Source organism: Colias croceus, chromosome 19 (genome assembly GCF_905220415.1).
Source record: "Colias croceus chromosome 19, ilColCroc2.1".
Lineage (NCBI taxonomy): Eukaryota > Metazoa > Arthropoda > Insecta > Lepidoptera > Pieridae > Colias > Colias croceus.
In genome coordinates, this window is record NC_059555.1 from 4,501,146 (window position 1) to 4,524,193 (window position 23,048).

At 32.3% G+C, this 23,048-nt stretch overlaps 3 protein-coding genes across 5 annotated transcripts in view; 2 read left to right on the forward strand and 1 right to left on the reverse strand.

Annotated features, from left to right (window-relative positions):
- The first annotated feature begins 348 nt into the window (after positions 1-348).
- On the forward strand, positions 349-2,672 carry LOC123700042 (exocyst complex component 8). The gene has a single exon (XM_045647149.1). It carries the CDS (start codon positions 443-445, stop codon positions 2,492-2,494), a length of 2,052 nt encoding a protein of 683 aa, XP_045503105.1. The 5' UTR covers positions 349-442; the 3' UTR covers positions 2,495-2,672.
- A 70-nt stretch (positions 2,673-2,742) lies between these two features.
- Positions 2,743-14,553, reverse strand: LOC123700043 (vacuolar protein sorting-associated protein 33A). The gene is made up of 11 exons (XM_045647150.1): positions 14,299-14,553; positions 9,315-9,514; positions 8,813-8,992; positions 8,075-8,195; positions 7,640-7,793; positions 6,447-6,610; positions 6,013-6,183; positions 5,593-5,718; positions 5,189-5,374; positions 4,670-4,793; positions 2,743-3,116 (listed from the first exon to the last, which is right to left on the reverse strand). Exons 1-11 carry the CDS (start codon positions 14,413-14,415, stop codon positions 2,839-2,841), a joined length of 1,821 nt encoding a protein of 606 aa, XP_045503106.1. The 5' UTR covers positions 14,416-14,553; the 3' UTR covers positions 2,743-2,838.
- Positions 14,554-17,256: 2,703 nt separating this feature from the next.
- The window catches only part of LOC123700267 (small G protein signaling modulator 2-like), a 45,121-nt gene continuing 39,329 nt past the window's right edge, over positions 17,257-23,048 (forward strand). For all 3 annotated transcript variants that reach the window (XM_045647437.1, XM_045647438.1, XM_045647439.1), the window contains exons 1-3: positions 17,257-17,438; positions 20,708-20,814; positions 22,825-22,977. In XM_045647437.1, coding sequence (XP_045503393.1) covers positions 17,414-17,438; positions 20,708-20,814; positions 22,825-22,977 — 285 coding nt within the window. In that variant the 5' untranslated portion in view covers positions 17,257-17,413. The remainder of the gene's footprint in view (positions 17,439-20,707; positions 20,815-22,824; positions 22,978-23,048) is intronic.

Below are 23,048 nucleotides of genomic sequence, written 5' to 3' on the forward strand. Positions count from 1 at the left end.
GTTCAGACTTAAATCATTACTACATGATCTAAGATTACAGACAAGTTCAGACAATTTGAAGGCGGTCCATTTTTTTTGTTAAATTATTAATTTACCAATTATTGATACCGATTTTATGATAATAATTATTAAAATATTGTCTTTTATCCTTACTTACTATCGCTAATAGATTAAACGATTTTTTTTACATCAAAACTACCTAGGTTATATTCAAGAAGCTTATATGATATATTGAACGTATCCATTCCAAACGGTAATGTGAAGTTGACACACGTTTGACAAAATTCGTCAGTTGACACTTGAGTAGGTACATTGACATGAAACAATTTTGACATTGGATGGGTTGATTGAAACGTCCTGTCGTTCGATTATCGAATGATGAGTGAAATAGTGTTTTTATTAAATAATTAATCGAAAATATATTTAATACATATGCAAAACGATGTCCGACATCAATATGGAGAAGTTTGCAGTTCCAGATTTTGTGCCAGAACGCTATGTGAAGGAGTTAGCGAGGTCGTGTGTCGGAGGGGAGGAGCTGCAGCAGCAAAAGGTGAAAATTGAGGGCTTAGCTGAGGAGACAGCTAATGCTCTTAAGAAAAATGTTTACGAAAACTATATGCAGTTTATTGAAACTGCTACCGAGATATCCCACCTAGAAGCCGAAATGTATAAACTTTCGCATTTACTGAGCGATCAGAGAACGGTGCTCACCACTCTGTCCCAAGCGTCAATTTTAGGTAACGATAACGCTTTATCGCGTGAATCGCTGGACAACCATGACTTAGAAGCTGAAAGAGTCGAAGAGGAGCGAAGAAACAAACTTAATCTAATTACAGAAAAGGTTGAAGGTTGTATGAATTTATTAGATGTACCCGATAGAAACTTATTACATGAAGGAGATTTGCTAGAAATAGATGCCGAAGAGAATACTGCCTTACAAAGAATGCATGTTTACTTATTTAATGATTGCCTAATGTTGACATCTTGGATTTCCAATCGACGTGGCCCCATGAGATATAAGTTTCAAATTAGTTATCCTATTAGTACATTAGCCGTAGTTAATGTTCGAGATTTAGGTACTGTTAAACAAGCTTTTAAGGTGCTAGCATTTCCTGACACTAGAGTATTTCAATGTAATAGTTTAGCAATTAAAAAAGACTGGCTTGATAAGTTTGAGACTGCTAAAAAGATGCACATAGAGAAAGAAACATTAAAACAAAAGAAAAAGGATAGTATGGATAAACCCAAACCTGAAATGATTGAGTCTCCAAGCCTTTCAGTAGAGGAGATACCATCTCCACAAATAACACCTCTACCTGACTGGCTGGTTGATGTAATTGAGGAATTAGATGTGCTAATTGTAGAAAGACACTTCCAAAAAACCTATGACTTAATGACCTCAGCACAAAAAACATTAAACACTGAAGAGTTCAAAAATCACCCACAGAGAGCTGATATTTTGAAAAAAATTGATCAAAAGCAGAAGGCATTGACAGAGATTTTATTGAAAGAACTAGATGTCACTCACAACTGGAGTCCCAGAGGTGGGTTGAGGTCCTCACGCCATCCTGTGCAGATACTCAATAAGTTTAATATGACAAGTCAAGCTTGTGAGCTGTTTCTAGATATTTGTAGTCACACAGTCAAAGCTCATGTGAAAGGAGTTCAATTGGAGGGTTCTATACTTAGTTATGTAAAGCAAGTGGGGGATGTGTTCTTCTGCTCACTGAGCGATGCCTTAATAGAGTTCATTACCTTATTTCCTAAGAATAAAGTTAGCAGTTTCATAGTCTGGGCTAGTATGCAGCTTAGGATACTGATGAGTCAGATTATTAAGCAAGTATTCACACCGCAATGTGCTTTGGATTCTGTGTTAAATTGTGTTCAGAGTTTGAGACAGCAGTGTGAACTGTTCTGTGAGTTTGGTCTCGATTTAAGATTTCAAATGAATAGTTGCTTAAGAACTCCAATTATTAAAGCGTTGAAGGAATACAAAGAAAAGATTGTTGACTCCATGAAGACTAAAGTATCGGAAGATAAATGGACACCAGTTAATATGCATACTAAAGTGGGCACTAATAAATTTTTATTACAAATGACAGATTTGGGATTGAATTTGACGAAGTATGTAATAAATGAAACATGGGTTGATTTGTCCAGCAGTACAATATGGTTTGTTCAATCAATAATGACTCTTCAAACTATTGGCCTTAAAATTGTAACAAAAGACATGATGGATATTGTTGATGATTGTATTTATGCTATTTATAATGCTAGGCTGACGTTATCAGTCAGCAATGACACAAGTTATTCACAGAAAAATTATAAATTTTTATTAGATGTAGTTATGCCTCTAATGCTTAGAAATTACAAGGAAGAAGTTGGCTATGAAAATGAGAAATTGATGGCTCTAGCTAAAAAGCATGGTGTTAATATTGCACCACCAAAGAAATCTAACATCACAAAGTATACAAGCAATGAATATTTATGAGAATAGTACGAACGGATATTGTGTATATTATTTTTATGCTGAAGCTTTAATGTTGTAATATATAGATGATAAGCATGCAGAATTTTGTAAGATTATTTAAAAACTGATCAAATTAAAATTTATATTATATGAAAGTTAAATAATACGAAATTTTAATAAACCGAGAGTCATGGTTTAATGTTGCTTTTTATTTTAACACCTTTATTTTTTTATTTTTTTTTTTGTTATAAAAATAATGAAAACGAAAACAATGTTACAGGCCTTTATTATGTTCAAAACACATTGATAATAACGATAATATATCACATAAATATGTTTTAATAAATATAAGTAAGTATATATAATTATTCCTCCATGAGAGTTTCGATAAAAGTGTTTCCATTAATTATTTTGGTCGTTAAAATAACGAATTCAACATTGGAATCTTCTTGTTGGCTGATTGAACGTAATGCTGAGATTTCGTGGTAGGTACAGCCGCCGATGAAAAATATTAAAATCACTTTAGGGCTGTCTACAGAGGAGTTTTCACTCGTGATGGAGTTCCGACGAACCATGCGAGGCTGTAGCGTTTGTAGCTCATCAACTGTTGGTCCTGGTAGAGCTCCCATAACATCCACAATACCTGAAACATTTGAGTATGTTTCTGAATTGGTATTAACTAGAATTATTTAATGAATTCCACTTGCAGTAAGTGACGGTTGGTAAATATAGATATTAATCGAGAAACAGTAATTGTTTTCGATAAACTAGTACCTACTTATAATTATGCATATTAACAAAAAAGGAAAATAATTTTTAACACATTTTTAGTTAACTAATTGTTTTTATTAACTTTTAAGTTTTATTACCTACTAGCTTCCGCCCGCGACTCCGTCCGCGCGGATGTCGGTCTTCGCGTGGATGGTTAATTTCTCCATTTTGAGTACCTAACTCTGACAATGACATCTTATAAATATCTATTGGACCCAAATACGGCTAGGCTTATAATACAGAAAAACAACGTCTATGGATAAAACTGAAAAATTAAGATAAATTTTTTTCTACGTATTTTTCCAGGATAAAAAGTATCCTATTTTACGCGCAGGATAATAAGGTATAATTATACCAAGTTTCATCGAAATCGAACCGTTAGTTTTCACGTGATGCCTTCACATACAGACAGACAGACAGACAGATAAAAATTTTTTTAATCACATATTTGGGTTTGGTATCGATCCAGTAACACCCCCTGGTATTTATTTTTTCAATATTTTCAATGTACAGAATTGACCCTTCTACAGATTTATTATATGTATAGATGTTTGTAAGTTAAATTTAATTCTGAATAAACTACAAACTTATTAAAATAAATCACTTAAAAATGATTGAACCTACATTATTATGTACTTACGTACATTTTACAAACAAAATTTATTCAATTTAGAACAGGATATTGTAACTAACCTAACGGATAACTTACGGGACACTTGATAGTCCATCATTGAATTTACAAGTCAAATTCTTGCATTTGAATATTTTCGCATCTATCTATTCACTATCGTCTATATATAATATTATCATCTATTCACAACAAAGTGCTACTTTTTGCAAAGTTCAGATAGGTATATCTAAATCTTCTTTATTCTATTTTTAATTTTAAATAAGTAGGTACCTACTCCAATTAAATGACCTTGTAATATTTGAAACTGATGTGTTTTAAATTGATTCAGAGACATCATAAAAAATCAATAGTAAGCCCACAATACATGGCATGAATATTGTATTAGCATAATAAGTAGGCGTTTAAAAATAGCGTCATCTGGCACTGATAGCTATTTATCAAATACCAAGCTCGTGCGATAACACGCTATTGAGTCATTTCATTTGCGCTCGTTTGTGATTTTAGTTTTCGTTATAATGACCGCTATGTGAGATGCGAATTTGAATTTTGTTTTAATTATGATACGAGGAAGTTTAAAAGGAAATTTGTAAGCTAATTATTTTTATCGCGTGCTTACACATGACGTTGATATTTAAATCATACCATTGAGCATTATATAATAAATTATACTGATCTACCTTAGTATAGGTACCCGTTTTTTCTTCAGGGTTTTAATTTCCCACATTATTTTGACGTAAAAATTAATCTTAAAACTGAAGTGAAAAAAAGTTCATATAAATATAACAATTTCATACCAGCCCAGCCTTTATTCTTCGAGATGTGTTCGCTCAGTCTCACTGTGAGGGGAATGTATTTGCTCGATAGATAACTCTTCTCTGTAGCATCTAACTCTGATTCGTCCATTGTTAGGTGTAACGCCTAAAATAATATTTATTACATTAAATATTTGATTGAAAGATTTCTCTGTTGTTGTTTTACTGGTGAATAAAATAAAAAAAAGTTCAAAATATTTCTCTGAACTGTGGTAACAGAAATAAACCTACAGACTTTATAAAATAATTTTTTACCTACTCATATCTCCAAGTGATGGACGGGTAAATATTAAAATTAAAATATTACGATAATTCATGTTCACTTGTCAATAAAATACAAAATAAATTAAGCAATAGATTCTTAAATTGTACTTAAACTTTAAATTACTTACATATTTTTGTAGTGCTATGTCTAACAGTCTATAATAAATAAACATTACGCGAGACTTATTGTTTTGTCAGTATCGATTCGAATAATTATAGCAACATAATATTGTATACCTTTCTCAAAACCGCATATTGTCTAGACCCAGTCTGTGGTTTAAGCAATCCGCACTTTTCCAGATTGCATAACGTGAGCCAAGTCTTTAACCCATACACTTGTACTAATTCTCGTTTGTAGTATTCTAGTACTTTCGGCTTGAGACCCGATCCCGTGGCGCATTGGAGACAGATCAACCTTAATACCTACGGAATAAGATTGATTTTTTTTAGAATTTTACGGTAATTTAAAAGTGGATATTGAGTAAGTTAGTATAACATGAGAAGTAAAGTATCTGAAATATGACGCCAACGAGCGAATATATATTTCTTGATTTTTTTTAAATATCCACTCAATCTCAGATATTTTACTCATTTTTCTTTCAAATATTAAATTATTATCGAAAAATTAAAAATAGTGCTACCTTCGTCAAAGGCGCCTTCTGAGCGATAAGGTCTTCAATAAATGTACAAACTTTCTCATTCTCAAGGCAGTTTAGGAAATCCTCTTCACACTGTATCTTGTCGTGGAAATCGAATGAATCTGTTGTCTGAAAAAGAATATCTATCATTACATGTACTTACTTATACATATTGGATTCTACTTAGATTTTGAGAGCATTCATTTGTACATTTTTCTTTCATATTTAATTAATATCATAAATGCGACATTTAGTGTGTATTTTCGTTTGTTGGTATTTCACTTCGCCACGGAAAGATTTTATGGCATCATGTTACACAGCCTAATTATTATTCAATAGTAAAACATCTCATTCCCATAGGAATTTCTTTTGACTATGCGATCGAAGCCGCGGGCAGAAAGCTTGTATATAAATACTAATTACCTCTTTAATATATTCCGCTATAGCTGTATGTGTGGCCAGCGACTGTTTGTTGGCCAACATTTGCGGCAGTCGCGACACAAATTGCTTGATTTCTTGCACGGATTTGTCGTTGTGTCTCTCGTCCAGTTGTGTTTTTATTACGCGAGCTTTTTTAGATAGTACTGTTCCTACCTGCAAAAATGATTAGACATAGTCTACTTTTTTCTTAGTAGTTAACTTTGATTTGAAAGGCTCTGGTTTATTTTCATAACACTAATTTATTGAATCGGTTTGTTAAGCATTTTTCTGTTCCCAAAAAATGGCAAAAAAATGAGTTGCATATACATTCAAAGTACCGGGTTCGATTTGAAGATTGGTTTAAGGACACAAAGTTTAGATCAAAGACATTTCAAAAATTATTATACTCAGTTCAATATTTAAAAAAAATATCTAACAGTTGTAAAGCTACAATCCCGCAGCTCTGTGTACAGTTCTTCACTGCTGTTCAATATGACTCGCTTTCTTTCCCTCGCCGTCACTTCTGGGTTAGTGTCGTCTGGACTGACGAATTTGTGCCCTGGGAATGTTGCTGTGGAATTCTTTATGCCGTATAGTTCATCTGAAAAATATAAATTAATGTCTATTATTGGACACTAGCTGTGCCATGCGGACGAAACCGCGGGCAAAAGCATGTATTTCTATTTTCTATATATTATAATATGTTAATTAGGAAAATAGTAATAATAAATAATACTAGCTATTGGGTGGAAAAATTACTGGGCCCTAAAAGAAATAATGAAGTCTAAAGACCTTGGAATGGCGATAAAAACAAAAACTTTTAACACATGTATACTGCCGTGTCTGACTTATGGCTGCGAGACCTGGTCATTGACCAAATCGCTCAGGGAAAAACTAGCCATATGTCAAAGGGCAATGGAGCGAAGTATGACAGGCGCACGAAGACAGGATCGGGTTAGAAACACAACCCTAAGATCGGAAACGAAATTGACAGATATACTCGAAAGAATAGACAAACAAAAATGGCGATGGGCAGGGCACATGATGCGTGACAAAAATGAGAAATGGAGCAAGGCTACAACAGAGTGGTACCCAAGAGATGGAAAACGAAATAGAGGAAGGCAAAAAGTAAAATGGGAAGACGATCTGAAACTGACGGCAGGTGCAAAGTGGAGAAGGGTGGCAAATGACAGAAACCAGTGGAAGTTTTTGGAGGAGGCCTATGCCAACAGGCACACTGAAATTAGAGACATATTGTAAAATAAACTAAAATTTATTTATGTATAGTGTTAGATTATGTTGAATTGTTTACTGATTTCAGAATAAAGGGCTTTATTATTATTATTATTTAATTAGGAAAATATGCACTGCCAAGTATTATAAGTTTCATGTGTAAGTTTATAAACAAGAATTTAAGAATATCCTGAAAGCCGTGTTTATTTTAGGGGGATATTTTTCTATCTTACTTTAATGAGGGTAGGCGCCTAAATAACACATTATAATGTCAATGAACATGATGAGGTAACATTAGAACAAAATAGACTTGCTGGAAGTACCAGAAAATTGTGTAATGAATTTAACCACCGTGTAAGGATTTAAGCAAGCCACATTGACCTGTTTAGTTACTTACCAATCAAACCTTCGTATGTTAATTGTGTCGCCATTACACTTGTAAAGTCGATAGCTCGGTCTATCAAAAGCAGTTGATCTATACATGATGTTGTAGCGCCCTTTGGACCCAGTCCCTGTTCCTCTTTGTTTAGACGACAAAGGAGGTCCCATACCTAAGAACCAGTAAAATAATATAGTTTTTATAATTTTGTTGTATGCTGTATAGCTGTATCATAGATAATATACTACACTTTGTTGTCTATGTATAGTGATATGCAATCATTTTTGTGTGTTATTGCTGCAGAATATAACATTCATTATTGAATAATAATCTTAATACGAAAATATAAATACAAAATCACCAATCACAAGGTTTAACATAATAATTCAGGAGTACATAGATTCAATTAATTATTTTAATTTGTTTCAATGTGCTTCAAATTGTTATATTCACCTGCTTAGCTGCTTGTCCCTTTCCAAACACACGCGGCACTATGCCATACAGCTGTTGTATAGTCCTTAATGCTTGAGCTGCATTGTATAAGCATGTTGGATCGCCTTCTAAGTAATTCTCTCTAAAAAAAGTAAAAAAAAAAAAAATTTTGGTTCTGTGATCTTTTTTGTTCTTTGTATCTATACAGGGTGTCCCACTGTTGGTATACTAAGCTTAAAGGAGGTTATAGTTTTGCATACGCTGAGTACTTAAAAAATACTTATAAAATTCCAGACGCATTTTTTTTCAAATAGATGAATTCTTAAAACTCTACGTGTACACTGTACACCCATAACAAGCAACCCGCCCAACTTTGATACCAGCATGTGAGCTATCGTTTAAGATTATGTTTTCATATTTCATAGACAAAATTCTCACATAAAAGGAGCGATATATGCCGGTTGCGCGAAGCTAGAGAAGAAAACATGGATTTTCAAGAAAAATTTAGCAAAAATTTTTTGACGTAATTTTGTTGTTTAATTACTTTTTACGTGATCAGTGTATGCAAAACTACAAGTCCTTTCGCGCTTAGTATACCAATAGTGGGACATCCTGTATAAAAGCTAAAAAAAGACCTATTTAGAAAATATGACATAGGTTTTTATTAAGTACATAGTACCAAATACAGTCAGTCACACAAAAAGTCTTTAAAATTAAGTTTTCAACGATTAAAATATAAAGCAAGAGGCAGGTTCTTACCTGAAATCATTTTGAAGTTCAAGTGACATCAAATCGCTATCAAATGGAAATATATCACAGATAAACTCTTGTATTGTGAGATTATTGTACACTCCTCTGTTCTTAAGATGTTTCTCACATAATTCACTTCTTCGTGGCACAAAGAATAGGTGAAACTCTACAGGTGCACTCTGCTTACTTCTGTAAAAATATATGGAACATTTTCGTATAGAGTACCCACATGATTGATTCATCACTACATAGTATAAAACAAAGTTGTTTTCTCTGTCCCTATATCCTTATGTATGCATCTTTAAAATTACACAACAGATTTTGATGCAATTTTTTAATAAATAGGCAATTTTTTTTATAGAGTGAAGAAGGTAATTTATTAGATTTCAGACAAAGCGGGTGAAGTCGCAGGTAGAAAGCTAGTACATTATAATAGAAACAAGTCAAGTGGGTATTTAGAAAATATTTCATTTTTTATTTTTAATACCATACAAATAACATTATGCCTTACCTTAAAGACTGAATATAGTCTGCAACTAAATCCATTAAGAATATCTTTGGCCTAGCAATGAAAATTATGTGTTTAACAGATATTGTAGGCAGGCTCCCTGGCCGTAATGGGAACATGTCGGCCACTTCATGTTCCTTTAACAAAGAGTACTGAGCCACTAAACCTACTGGGCCTGCAAGCCATTCGTCCCAGATTGTCACCTTAAAAAATAAACACAAATAGTAAGTATATAATAATACAATAATCGCGCGCTTGCGACTAAGCGTTACGCATTACTTTAGCCTCCGTGTTTTAAATTGATAAATTAAGTGATTAGTTGAGAAAGTTGAAAGTTTACTTACTAATATCGTTGGCCTAATCGTTTTCAACGTTTATGTGTATGAAGAATTGCATGAGCGAAACAAAACTGTGTGAATTTTAGTGAAAAACAATTTGTGGCATTATACATCGCCGCGGCCGCTGTGACAATATCGTACCTACAGTGCAACTACAAGTGACCGCGCGACCTTGAACATCTGTTTACTAACTTGTTGACTTAATATCGTAATTATAAACATTTGCAAGTTGGTTTATTATAAATATGCCGCAAATTTGTCTTGGATGTCTGAATCGGATCGATGGCGAGGATTATATTACGTGTTCGATTTGCAAGCTTTTTTGTCACAATTTGTGTGCAAATGTTCGTCACAAAAAAAAACGCAAGGACTTTTTATGGACTTGCCCTTCTTGCACTAGTAAACAAGCTAAAGGGGATAATAGTAACACACCGGTACGCCCTGCAGGTGAAAAAAAAGATACACTAACACAGTGGATCCCGCAACGCACTCGCCGCGGTGACGACAGTCCTTCGTCTTCCATAAGTCAGGCAGATATCGGACATTCTTGCTTAACAAAAGAGGACATACGACAAATTATTAAAGAGGAGTTTCAAGCATTTCTCTCCGTGGACTTTGTAGCACATATTAAAGATTATATCAACCCTGAACTGACTTTAATAAAGACAGAAATTAACGCATTTAGGGACTCATTGGAGTTTATAAATTCGCAATATGAGAGTGTTAAAAAAGAGGTTGAAAGCAAATTCAGTGAAATCTCATTTTTTCAAAAGGAGCTGGACGCAATTAAATTAGAAAATAAAGATTTAATTAACAGATTATGTCAAATGGAACAACAAGTCAGAGCTAGTAATATCGAACTGCAATGTGTACCGGAGCATCGTTCTGAAAATTTAAAAACCTTAACATTGCAATTAGCGAAAACAGTGTCCTTTGATTTGCATGAAAACGATATACAATTGTGCACCAGGACCGCGAAAATAAATACGACCAGCCCTCGCCCTAGATCAATAGTAATTAAGTTACGTAGTCCAGTAGTTAGAGATGGGATACTAGCGGCTGCAATCAGATATAATAAAGCCAACCCCACAAACAAACTAAACTCAAGTCACTTGGGGATAGCCGGCGAAAAAAAGAATGTATTTATTAGTGAACATCTCTCTCCCAGGAATAAGGAACTACATAGAGCCGCACGCCTAAAAAAAAAAGAAGTTGGTTATAAGTTTGTTTGGATCCGTGATGGTAGAATCTTCATGAGAAAGTCAGAAGACACTGATGCTATTCATATTAAGGACTATGATACCCTAAATAAGATCAAATAGATTTAATTATGTAGATTAACAGATTTATATATATTTTTGGTTTCACTTAAATTCTCTAAACTAAATTGCTTTTACCAAAATTGTCGCGGTCTTAATACCAAGACAAATGAGTTTTTCTGTAATGTATTGCTTCATAACTTTGATGTTATATTTATCACTGAAACCTGGCTTCAAGATAATGTTATGGATAAAGAATTGTTTGATAATCGTTACATTGTATATAGACGAGATAGGGATATTTCAAAGCCTCTGTCAAAAAAAACAGGCGGTGGTGTCATGATAGCTGTTAATAAAGATCTCTTTTCATATCAAATATGTAATAATATTAATACTGGTGTTGAAGATATGTGGGTTATTGTGCGTTTCAAAGATGGTAAAGAGTTTATTGATTTATGTATCTGTATAGTTTATATTCCGCCACCTGTTAGCGCTCAAACATTGGAACATTTCACTGAGTCTGCTAGTCTATTTCTGTCTAAGTATATGTACACTGTTGTTGTGGGAGATTTTAATCTGCCCAGTTTACACTGGGTGCCTAATGCTGATAACGTTTGCTCTGTTCTTGACACATCTTCATGTAGTGTAAGAGATATAATGTCACAGTTTATGGCTTTTAATAATTTATCACAATACAACAGAGTATTAAATAATAAATCGAATTTATTGGATTTAGTCCTAGCGTCACATATTGATGTCCTTGTAGATAAGAGCGACATCTCTCTTTCCGTTCTTGACGTCTATCATCCTGCTCTAAAATTTGAACTAACATTAAATTTTGAAAAATGTCTTGTCACTCAGAGAAAGTCAAAATTAAATTTCTTTAAAGCTGACTATGTAAATATAAACAAAGATTTAGGAGATATAAATTGGGATGAGATTTTTAAAAATTGCACTGATGTAAATGATATGGTTACTAGCTTCTATAACTGTCTACGAAATATAATACATAAAAATGTACCTCTCACAAAAGCTGTTCCTGCGAAATATCCATTATGGTTCACACATAACTTAATAAAACGACTAAAAGAGAAACATAAACTTAGATTGCGCTATAAAAAATATAGAAACCCCATGGACAAATTAACTTTAGACCTTTTAACCAAGCGATGTGATAAATTATTACACGTATGTTACAATAATTATTGTTTTAAAATAGAAGAAAGTATCGCAAGCAATCCTAAATTTTTCTGGTCATACTTGAACAATAAAAGAGAATCAAAAAATGCTATACCCAGTTATATGATATTTGAAGACAAAGTTTGTAACAATTTTGATGATATTTGCAATAGCTTTGCTGAATACTTTTCATCTAATTATTCTTTACCCCGTGCCGTACAAAACACAAATGAAAATTTAATTATAAATTCTATAAAATCAACTACCACACCTGCAATATCTTTTAATCAAATAGAAATAAATCAATTAATGGTCTCAAATAAACTTAAGTCTTTGGATAGAAATAAAGGGCCGGGACCTGATGAAATCCCTCCCATATTTATAAAAGAATGTTATAAAATGCTCACTCCACCCTTAGTTACTATCTTTAATGAATCATTACGAACTGGTCTATTCCCTGACTATTGGAAAGAAGCAAAAATAGTTCCAATCTTTAAAGATAGTTTCAGATCAAATATTAAAAACTACAGACCAATCTCAATCCTATCAATTTTTCCAAAAATTTTCGAATCAATAGTTTATCCGTTTATTAGCAACCATTTCAAATCAATAATTTCTTGTAGTCAACATGGCTTTATCTCTAATAGATCTACTTCTAGTAACTTAATCTCATTTGTAGAAAATATTATAGGTTATGTTGACAATCGTGTTCAAGTTGACGTCATTTATACTGACTTTAGCAAAGCTTTCGATAAAGTCAATCACGAAATGCTTTTGCTAAAGCTAAATGAAAATGGCGTCACTGGATCTTTGTTGAATTGGTTCAGGTCATATTTGAGTTTCCGTAAATCATATGTTGTCGTGAATGGTTATCAATCTAAGTGTTTTGACGTGATGTCGGGTGTTCCCCAGGGGTCACACTTGGGACCGCTTTTATTTCTAGTTTTTGTGAACGACATAATAAACTGCTTCCAAAATACAACTCCCTATCTTTACGCAGACGATCTCAAAATAATGCGACCTGTTGCTAGTACTTACGATCAATTTCTTATACAAGAAGACCTTAATAGACTATTTAATTGGTGCCAAGAGAATGACATGTCTTTAAATATTCAGAAATGCTATCACATTTCTTTTACACGAAATAAAAATCTGATTCCAGTAACTTATGTAATTGATAATAAATCTTTGGTACAGGTCGACTCGATACGAGACTTAGGCGTTATTATTGATAAAAAGCTAACATTTTATCCACACATCGACGCAATTTTAACTAAAGTCTCCAAATTAATAGGTTTTATAATACGTAATACAAAACAATTTAAAAATTATAGAACTAAAATAATTTTATATTTGTGTTTATGTCGCAATATTGTAGAATATTGTTCTCAAGTATGGTCTCCTTTCTATGACGTGCACAGGAACAGAGTCGAACGGATTCAGAAAAGATTTTTGTCCCTACTTTCTTATCATCACAACCTACAGCTTTCTTCTTATTCCGAAAGATTAAAGTTTTTTAAATTATGCTCCCTAGATAACAGACGCAAACTTTTAGATATGGCATTTTTGCATAAAATATTAAATGGTAAAGTTGATTGTCCAGAACTTCTTAACCATATACATATATCTGTGCCTTGTAGACAGAAGCGTCCTAGCTCTTATAAATTATTTTTTCTACCCTCATGTAAAACAAATACTAAATATAATTCACCTATTACAAGAACTTTAAGACATTATAACTCGTTGTTAAATTTAGTGGATATTGATATTTTTTCTGATAAATGGCCTGTAATGAAGAACAAGATTATAAAACTTTTTTTGTCCTAATTAAATTCTTAAAACAGCATAATTCCAGTCACTTGGCGCAGGTATATTTATATGCATGATTAAGCTGTTTTAATATTTGTTATCACTTTGTATTAATTTCATAAATTTATGTTAACGCTTGTGTGTAAGCTGTGGTCACATATAACCGGTAGTGCATACGCCAACTTGTATATAAAAAAACTGTATTTAGCCTAAGTACACATGTAACGACCTTTTGTGATCCTTAAATAAAGAAAATAAAATAAAAGAAAATAAAATATAAGAAGCTATTCTTTCATTATGATATTACATGGACGTTTGTATTGTATGGACGTATGTATTGTATGGACGTCGTTAATACTATAGTACGGTCTGCATCGTTATGCTGTACGTAGATCCACTTACCTTTGGGCCCTCACATAGTTGTAGTAGATTTAATAACTCCTTTCTCATCGTTTCTTGGATTATAGCGACATTCAACCTTCCTCCGGACAAATGTGTGCACATTTTTGTTTCTTTCATGTTCTTCAAGTCTTTCAGATATCAATACTGTTTTGTTAGTATGGAATAAGATTTTTAATCACTATTTAGCGCTGTGATTTAGCGTTTGCGTTTATTGATAGTAAATAGTAATATGAATTATTATGTTATTAAATCCGATTGTCATTTTCATGACTTTTTTTTGACTGACATTTGACAATGACATTGACATCCTTTAAGTTGACATTTGGCAATGTTAATTATGTAAAACTCTGTGGTAAAACTTGTATACGTAGTATATTATTATTAGTCTGTGATAAAACTTTTTACACTGTGTTTTTACATGTTCAGATAATAAAAATACAAAATATATTATCAATACGTGATTAATACATAAATCATACTTTATTTTTGTATTTATTGTAATGTTATAGAGGTTCTCCTCATGATTCGAACAAAAATTTGTTTCTACATCTAAACAGGTTTATAAGTCTATGGTTAGTGTTTAGGCGGGAAACTTGACGGATTGACACTGAAAAAAAAAAGAAATAGGTTTGGATTTAAATAGTGGTTTCTTAATTTCTTAAAAAAATAATTACGTGAATAATAAACCTAAAATAAAAACGGCTTATTTCTAAAGAACGTTATAATTAATTCATCGGAATTACACAGGTAATTTTGAAATAATTTGGCCTGATCCAGCTCACTAAGAATTTCGGAAGGTATGTACCTACCTACCTATCTACAATATGCCTATAATTCATATTTTCCATATTAATTTTAATTGCGTACCTACACAACCCATCCATTTATTTCATTATTTTAATTCTAATAAATTACAAAAACAGACGCCGTATTTATGTACTTTCAATTCAAATCAATCGTTAGTAGGTACGTTATATAAAACTACCCACTGCATGTTGGACGTAGGTATTCTTTGTTACCAGTTACCACATTTAGAATGGATGATTGTTTTGAACTGTGGTTTTGAAATATGATATTTTAATTTTTTAAATACACATTCGTTTGGTATCAATATAGTAGATGAGTTTAAATAAAATACATCATGAGAACTGATGTGTACCTACCCTGATATTTTATTAATGTGCATATTTTTATTATGAGATGAGATGGGAACAGATAAGTAAGCAAAAATAAGATATTATTCTTCATTATCTTATTAGCTAGCGTAGCTGTTATTTAGCTTAGCATACGAAATTTAAGAATATTTAAAAGAGTCTTATGAGAGGTTGAGAGGATCTTATCAAGCTAACCATCTTTCTTTGATCAAAAGCCTCTGAGATCGAAGGAATGGAACGCCAACATCTGAATAGAAATAAAATAAACACTATCTATTATTAATTTTAATAAAAAATTGACTATAAATACATTTGTTATATTCAGTCAATTTAGACATCCGACGGTACAAATAATTTGCCCCAGCGAAGAAGATGGAAAGATTTATCAAAACAACATCCTTAATGGAAAAAGGAAAATCGGCCTTTTAAAAATTATTATAGCTACCTACTTACTTTAAAGTACATATTAACTCAATGCTTTACTATCAATTTTTCATCGCAGAATGGACATATTTTATAGATAGACTCTGATAGACTTATAACTTTTGTCAGAACTAATTTCATGTGAAAACTTGTAGATTTGTTGAAAACGTGAAAAAATCTCTAATATATTTATAAATAATTTATAGATATGTATCCAATATGATAAATACATAAAATATGGAAGAAATGGGAAAGTGACGAAATCAAGTGGAGTTCGCGCAACGTAACGTACCTAGGTACGAAGGGGTAAAATATAGTACCTACCTAAGATATGTTTGAAAGCAAAAATTCCTCATATTATTGTAATATTAACAGAGTGCGAAATATATCACGTAAGTACCTAATGCACGTCTTAAGTGGAAAAGTTTTCGCTGAAATATTGCTTACGATTACCAGTAAATAACGGAAAATTGAAATTGCTAGGATTCCGGGAAACGGGACGAAGAAGCCCAGATTGTCGGAATTTGCTTAACATAACAAATGTAAATCGGCGACAAACGTATCTGAGTCTCTAAGTATGTCAGTCTTGTCTAAGTGAAAAATATATTTCAATTTCCATATAATATTACTAGCTGCTCCGCGCGGCTTCACCCCCGTGGCTCCACTCCTGTTGCCCTTAGCGTGATGAAATATAGCCTATAACCTTCCTCGATAAATGGGCTATCTAACACCGAAAGAATTTTTCAAATCGGACCAGTAGTTCCCGAGATTAGTGCGTTCAAACAAACAAACAAACAAACAAACTCTTCAGCTTTATAATATTAGTATAGATATAGTTCTGGGTCTGGGTTCAATTTCGGCTCAATTTTTGTTTCTAAGTATATATTATTGACTAGCTCATCCTGGAAAACAATTTTTTTGCTAGTTATTATTTTTCAACAATTATTATTAACTACCCCAATAAAATCTGACTCAAAGCAAAAAAAAAAGAGAAATCAAATAAAATTCGTTCAGCCGTTCTTGAGTTATAATTTATAAGTTGTGTAAGTTACGCGAATTTCTTTTGTTTAGGTACGTACATTTATAGATTTGCAAGAAATGTCGAAGTCTCGATGTGTGCATATTATATTTTAACCTAGAAATAGAGGGTAATTTAATAAACATTTACTGCTTATGCGTATGTTTTCCAATGCGTTACCATGTCTATTTATTATGTTTTATTTAATAAACAAAAATTTTCCTTATTCATTTACATTATCCTGAGCCGGTGCCAAAATGTGTATTATGTATGTTATGTTATCTATACCCTGGGTTAGGCACAAGCATTACAGAATACAGCCCTTATCACTCGCGGAGCGCTCTCAGAAGGCTGGCAGCCGACTGCGCGCGGCGCAGGATCGATTTTTCCACAAAACAAGCCATTTTCAACCATCAGTGACATGATAAACACGTTTCCACGTTTTCTTACGCTATCTGATAAATACTACAAAACATGTGAATGTCTTTCTCGTAAATAATGAACTACTTCTCGCACACTAATGATCATGGCCGCCCAAAATAAAGGTAGGTGTATTTTAATAATTATAAAAAAATATAAATGTAATTTTCGAATTTCGAATGTGCTTTTTTATGTTAATTGAGTGATAATGCGCTATGGGCGCTGTTTTTATGGGACGTTCTACTTGTTGGAGTGCTCTTCGTTTTGACGTGAAGATAACACAAACTTGTGTGGGCGAAAATGGGCCATGTTATGTTTAGGCATAATAATTGCAGTGAAGTTATTTGGAGTTTACGTTGTGTTATTGTGAATCAATAATATCAGAATCATTGTTATAAATTATTATATAAATAAAAGGTAAATAAGTTACAAAAATCCTATATAAAGACTTGTTTGTATCGTTCAGGATTTATAGTTTACCAGGACACACGATTTTAGTGTAAAATATTTAAATTTGTAGTTAAATAATAATATTAATTATATTTTTGCAACTTACTGTTTTTTTTAGTACCTACGTAAGCATTATATAGATATATATCTTTAACATTTATAAGGTTAGCCTTCACGTATGATTAATGTTCTGAATCTTACCGTAAATTTTCGTTGACTAAACCCTTGGATTAGCGAAGATGACGTGTCAGTAATTTATCTTCTTTTTTCTTCGAGTTTCTCGGGTTGCAAATAAATTACTCTTCTTGAAAACGTTTGAAAATACATATTTGGATGACTAATTGACTTTAATTTTGGATGTTCAAAACTAGCTTTAAATTATAAGAGCATTCAAGCAATTTTATAAATATAAGGGTGGCAATATTTTATATTATATAAGTAACATTGCAATATAATATAATATCTACCAAAAGATATTATTTAAAAAAATGACGTGAACATGAGTGACCAAAAATATTTTTATAATGAGAATTTGCATAGGTCATCTATGATGAGTAGAATAAGTACTTAGACTATTTTTTTTCACATAATTTATATACATTGGGTACTTACTAATTTATTATTCATAAGGTTATTGTACTTCATAAATTGCGTGCTAATAATACTTTAAGTACATGAAAGTGTGAATTAATACGTAGGTACATGCCGCAGGAATATATGTAGAGTCATTCCCTGTTAATAAATAATTAATAAAGGGAAATGAGCACTTATAATATTTATATAGAAAACCAAAAGTCTATTTTATGGTTATTTTTAATATTTATCCAAAAAAGGAAAGCTTAGTTTTATTTGATTAAAATTAACGATTGAAAAGAAATATAACCCACTATACGTAAGTGTAGTACATAGAGGTAGAGAACAAGAGGAATAATATAAAAATTATGTTATAAGACAGATATTCTTAAACAATAATTTCTTTCAGAAAAGCGAATAACACTTAATTTCATTAAGTAAAAAGTTTTTAAAAACTTATCTCTGTCACGTCTCGCACTTGATAGAGTTCCCTGGCGGGCGGAGTGAATTACTTTCCTGCTTCCATAATGGAAAACTTTGAAAATAACCGTATGAACGGTATGATTGACGCTAATGCTTCGTTCCTTAGAAATTATATGCTCGATTATCGATATACATCGAAGCTATGGCATTACCTACAGAAATTTCATTGGTTTTGGTCATATCAATCAAAAAATGGACGCTTTTGATTGTGTTATGGATAGGTATTCGATCTTTTGTGATGGACAAGTTGAAATGGAATATAGGAACTTTATTGTTTTCCTACAAAAATGGGATATAAAACAATCTTTGAAGCGGGTTATTTATAAAGTGTCCAAAGCTGTTAAATAAATTGATATGCATGGTAGAATTTTGTGATATTTGTGTGAAATATACAAAATAAAAGATTTTATACTTAATCCAGTGAAATGATTATCTAAATTTATCTATAGTGTCGCTTTTCAAAAACATTATTATTAGTAAATAATGAAAACACTCCTTTACAAACAAATTACGTCATCTTTTTAACTTCGTATTACGTAGGTGGTTTGTACTACGCTTAATTCCTCACGGCCTACTTACAATAACTTAGAAATGTATTGCGTAGAAAATTTTGGCTATTCGAAATCAAATCATCCATAGATAACCGAGCGAATAATAGATTCATTGGACGCTATTATCCCTCTTTATGAGCACGATTCAAACAAAATAAAGCACTCATCAATATTTGAACAGCATTTACATTTTAATGACTTCTTTCTACGTGAGTAGGTAAACTGCGGGATTACGCTTTTGTTTACATTTAGTTAAACATTTTTTTTTTGCAATTGAAGCTGTTTTTAGATTTAATTACCTACATTTTGCCTAGTATCGACGCAAATTATTTGGAAATAAAAATAATCTCGTAATACCTACCTTTTTATTTTAAAGGTTCACGTGTGGGTAGTATATTTTTATTTATTTACTAGCTTACCGCCCGCGGCTTCGCCCGCTTTCACCGCATCAAAATCTGTTGCGTAGTTTTAAAGATTTCAGCATACAAAGGGACATAGGGACATAGGGACATGGGGACAGAGAAAGAGACTTTGTTTTATACTATGTAGTGACAATGAATTCATAAAACTTTGGAAATACCATTCCATATATTTTCAGCTTGCGTGTCTATAGTTAGGTACTTATCTAACGGAAAATTACTGATAAAAAAATCGGTTTAGCTTTGTTTCAATGACTTGTAATCTCATAAAAGCCGGTTCAATATAAACATTTTATCTAAATACAAACAAATTATTGATATGCTTTCGTTTGTAAAAATAAAAATTGTACTAAGTAAATAAAAAGGTATCTAGTGTATCTATACTAATATTATAAAGCTGAAGAGTTTGTTTGTTTGTTTGAACGCGCTAATCTGAGGAACTACTGGTTTGATTTGAAAAATTATTTCGGTGTTAGATAGCCCATTTATTGACGAAGGCTATAGGCTATATATCATCACGCTAAGACCAACAGGAGCGGAGCAATGCGGGTGAAACCGTGGGAATCAGCTAGTTTATGATAAGGTTGATAACATAGCTGAAAGTATCCATTAATTTAGGTACCTATATTGACGATACAGGTACGAGATCATTCATAATGTAACTACATTAGATTTGTAATGATATAGCTATTTTTTTAATAAAAGAAGGTACATATTTTATTTTTAATTATCTGCAACCAAAAAGAATCAAACAACACTCAAAGTTCGACTTTGCTCATATCATTTTTCAATAACCTTTTCTTTGTACCCTTTTACAACTTAACTTTGAAAGATGATCCCAGAATACTCAAACACTAATTTTCCCTTTTTCTTAGAAGTTTGCTTTAGTTTAACGTAAACGTAAAAGGTTTTTCTCAGTAGAGACTGGGTCCGAAGAAATGCCGGCCGCGAGTGACCCCAGCGCTGAGCAAAAGGAGCGGCTCATTGCTGCTGTCAAGAAAGAAGTCAAGCAGTTGATGGAAGAGGTACTGTGTCTTTGATTCATTTGTTATTATAGCGCAGAAGAACTAATATTGCTGGAATGCGGCGCTGCAACTAATTAAGTATTAATTAATTGACAGTTATTACAAAACAATAGACATACCGACATTTTGTAACAAGCATATTTTATTTGTTTTTTAAAGTCATAGATATCGAATTCTTTTTGTATACCGTACGCTTAGACCGTACGTGAGCATATTGTGTATTGTGTGGCATAATTAATGCAGTAGGATTGTTAATAAGTTTTAAACATTATTAGCTACCTATAACTAGTAGGCAATATATTAGGAGTATGCGAAAGATTAATTCACAATATTAAACTTGAATTTCATTGGTCAAATAAAGATACGTAGATACTAGGGAGAACTCACGTTATGGGGTAGTAAGATTCTATAAGGAATATATGTATAAGAAATAGTGTAACATTTTATGTTTTTCTTATATTACCTATAATCTTATTCGTATTCTTAATACCTACCTGATATAATTCTGGCAACACGTACCCAATCAGGTATTTAATATTTATCATCTTGTTATCGCATTCATATTATTTGGATTGAACATTCGTTCTTCTCTTGTTCGTGGTAATTCTTTTGTAGATAGGTTGAATTTATTCGAGTGTCCTTCGATTTCGTTTTGTCATTTTCTAACTTCATCGCCATCATTAAGATCAATATTTTTTCTGATCTTTTAGCAAAATTATCGTTATAACATTTTAATAAGGTTGAAAATTGTAAAGATATTTCAGAACCAAGTCGCCCAAAATAAATGTTTTCAGCTCGTTAGTAATCAAGTAACGCTGGAAAATAATAAATATCAAGTAATTGATCAATTTAGTATGCCGTCTCCATAGAAACATCATCAATTCTATTGCAAAATGCTATTAGTTCGCAAAGTTGTTATTCAAATTTATGTAATGCCTTAGTACTGTTGATAAGTTTATCTTTACGTCTACTAGAAGTGCGATAACTCTTGAGAAGGTAAGGCTTCGATCATACAAAATGTAGGTTATAATCAGTCTCTAGTGAACACTATGGTTTACTTTGGAATTTCACTGGGAAAACCCCCGGGGAGGTTAAGTCTCTTGAATTTTTCAAGTAAAATAACTTTTCTGTACGACAGAGTAACGAAAAAGGAAAATATCTTAAAATTATTGGTGATTAGTTACGGTGGGAAATAAAATCATCAGCCTTGGTACTTGCATTACATTTCAATCATTGTGATCGACAGTTTTAGTATTTCAGTAGTTTTTAAACATACGCAATACATAATATTTAATTATTAGACTTATCAGCATACTATACTGACTCAGTACGCCTACTTCATAATAAATATAAAAATGTATTTCTAGAAAACTAATCAGATGAGGTATGTAAGATTGCAAAGTACAACAAAAGATTAATAAAAGTATTGCAAGAACGTATTACACTGGATTTTTCCAAGGGAGAAAGAAATTTCTGCAAATACCAGTGCACTGAGTTAAGATTATTAAAGTTTTTTCTCTTTGCCGTGAGCGTCTCGGAACCTATTAGAACTCAAATATTTCCCTTTTCAAAGATTTTCCTTCAAGCCGAGCTGCATCGCGTCTTATTAATGTTTCTTATTTGTGTACACTTGTATTTAAAGTTTACTTTGGATTTTAAATTTACGTTGACTTTGCTGATATAAAAGAGGAGATGAATTTACTACTCGAATTTGTAATTTCACGCTTGCTCTAGCAAATATCCCACAAATATCCTATGGCCTATTCTCTCAATAAAGGATTTTACTTGCAATATCGAACTTTGTGTATCATCTACCGTTTGACAGACTTTCGTTATCCTTAATTTTTACATCGTAATATGTTCCTAATTTTTCTCATCAAATGCTTTGAACTACGTAACCATTGTATAATTATTTACAACAATTCTTAACAGGTTAACCTTTTCAATGATTATCAATAAGATAACTAGAAATTTCCTATAATTCCTTTAACCTTAAAATTACTCCAACAGGCGGTAACAAGAAAATTCGTTCACGAAGAGAGTGGTGGAGTAACCGCGCTATGTGGTGCGGTTGAAGCATGCCTCGGCCAGGGGCTGAGGAGACGGGCCTTAGGCCTGTTTAAAACAAGCTCTACTACGGCACTATTGCACAAAATTGCTAAGGTAAGTCATTTTCAATTAAAATTTAGGTATATCGGTAATATTATAAATGCGAGAGTATGTGATGATGGAGG

What these genes read in the sequence shown, in the direction of transcription:
- LOC123700042 (XM_045647149.1), top strand. Translation starts at nt 443, where the DNA reads ATGTCCGACATCAATATGGAGAAGTTTGCAGTTCCAGATTTTGTGCCA.
- LOC123700043 (XM_045647150.1), bottom strand. Translation starts at nt 14,415, where the DNA reads ATGAAAGAAACAAAAATGTGCACACATTTGTCCGGAGGAAGGTTGAAT. An exon ending in AGGGACAAGCAGCTAAGCAG is followed by an intron (nt 7,794 to 8,074) that starts GTGAATATAACA and finishes ACTGGTTCTTAG; the next exon opens with GTATGGGACCTCCTTTGTCG. An exon ending in TAGCGGAATATATTAAAGAG is followed by an intron (nt 5,719 to 6,012) that starts GTAATTAGTATT and finishes ATTCTTTTTCAG; the next exon opens with ACAACAGATTCATTCGATTT.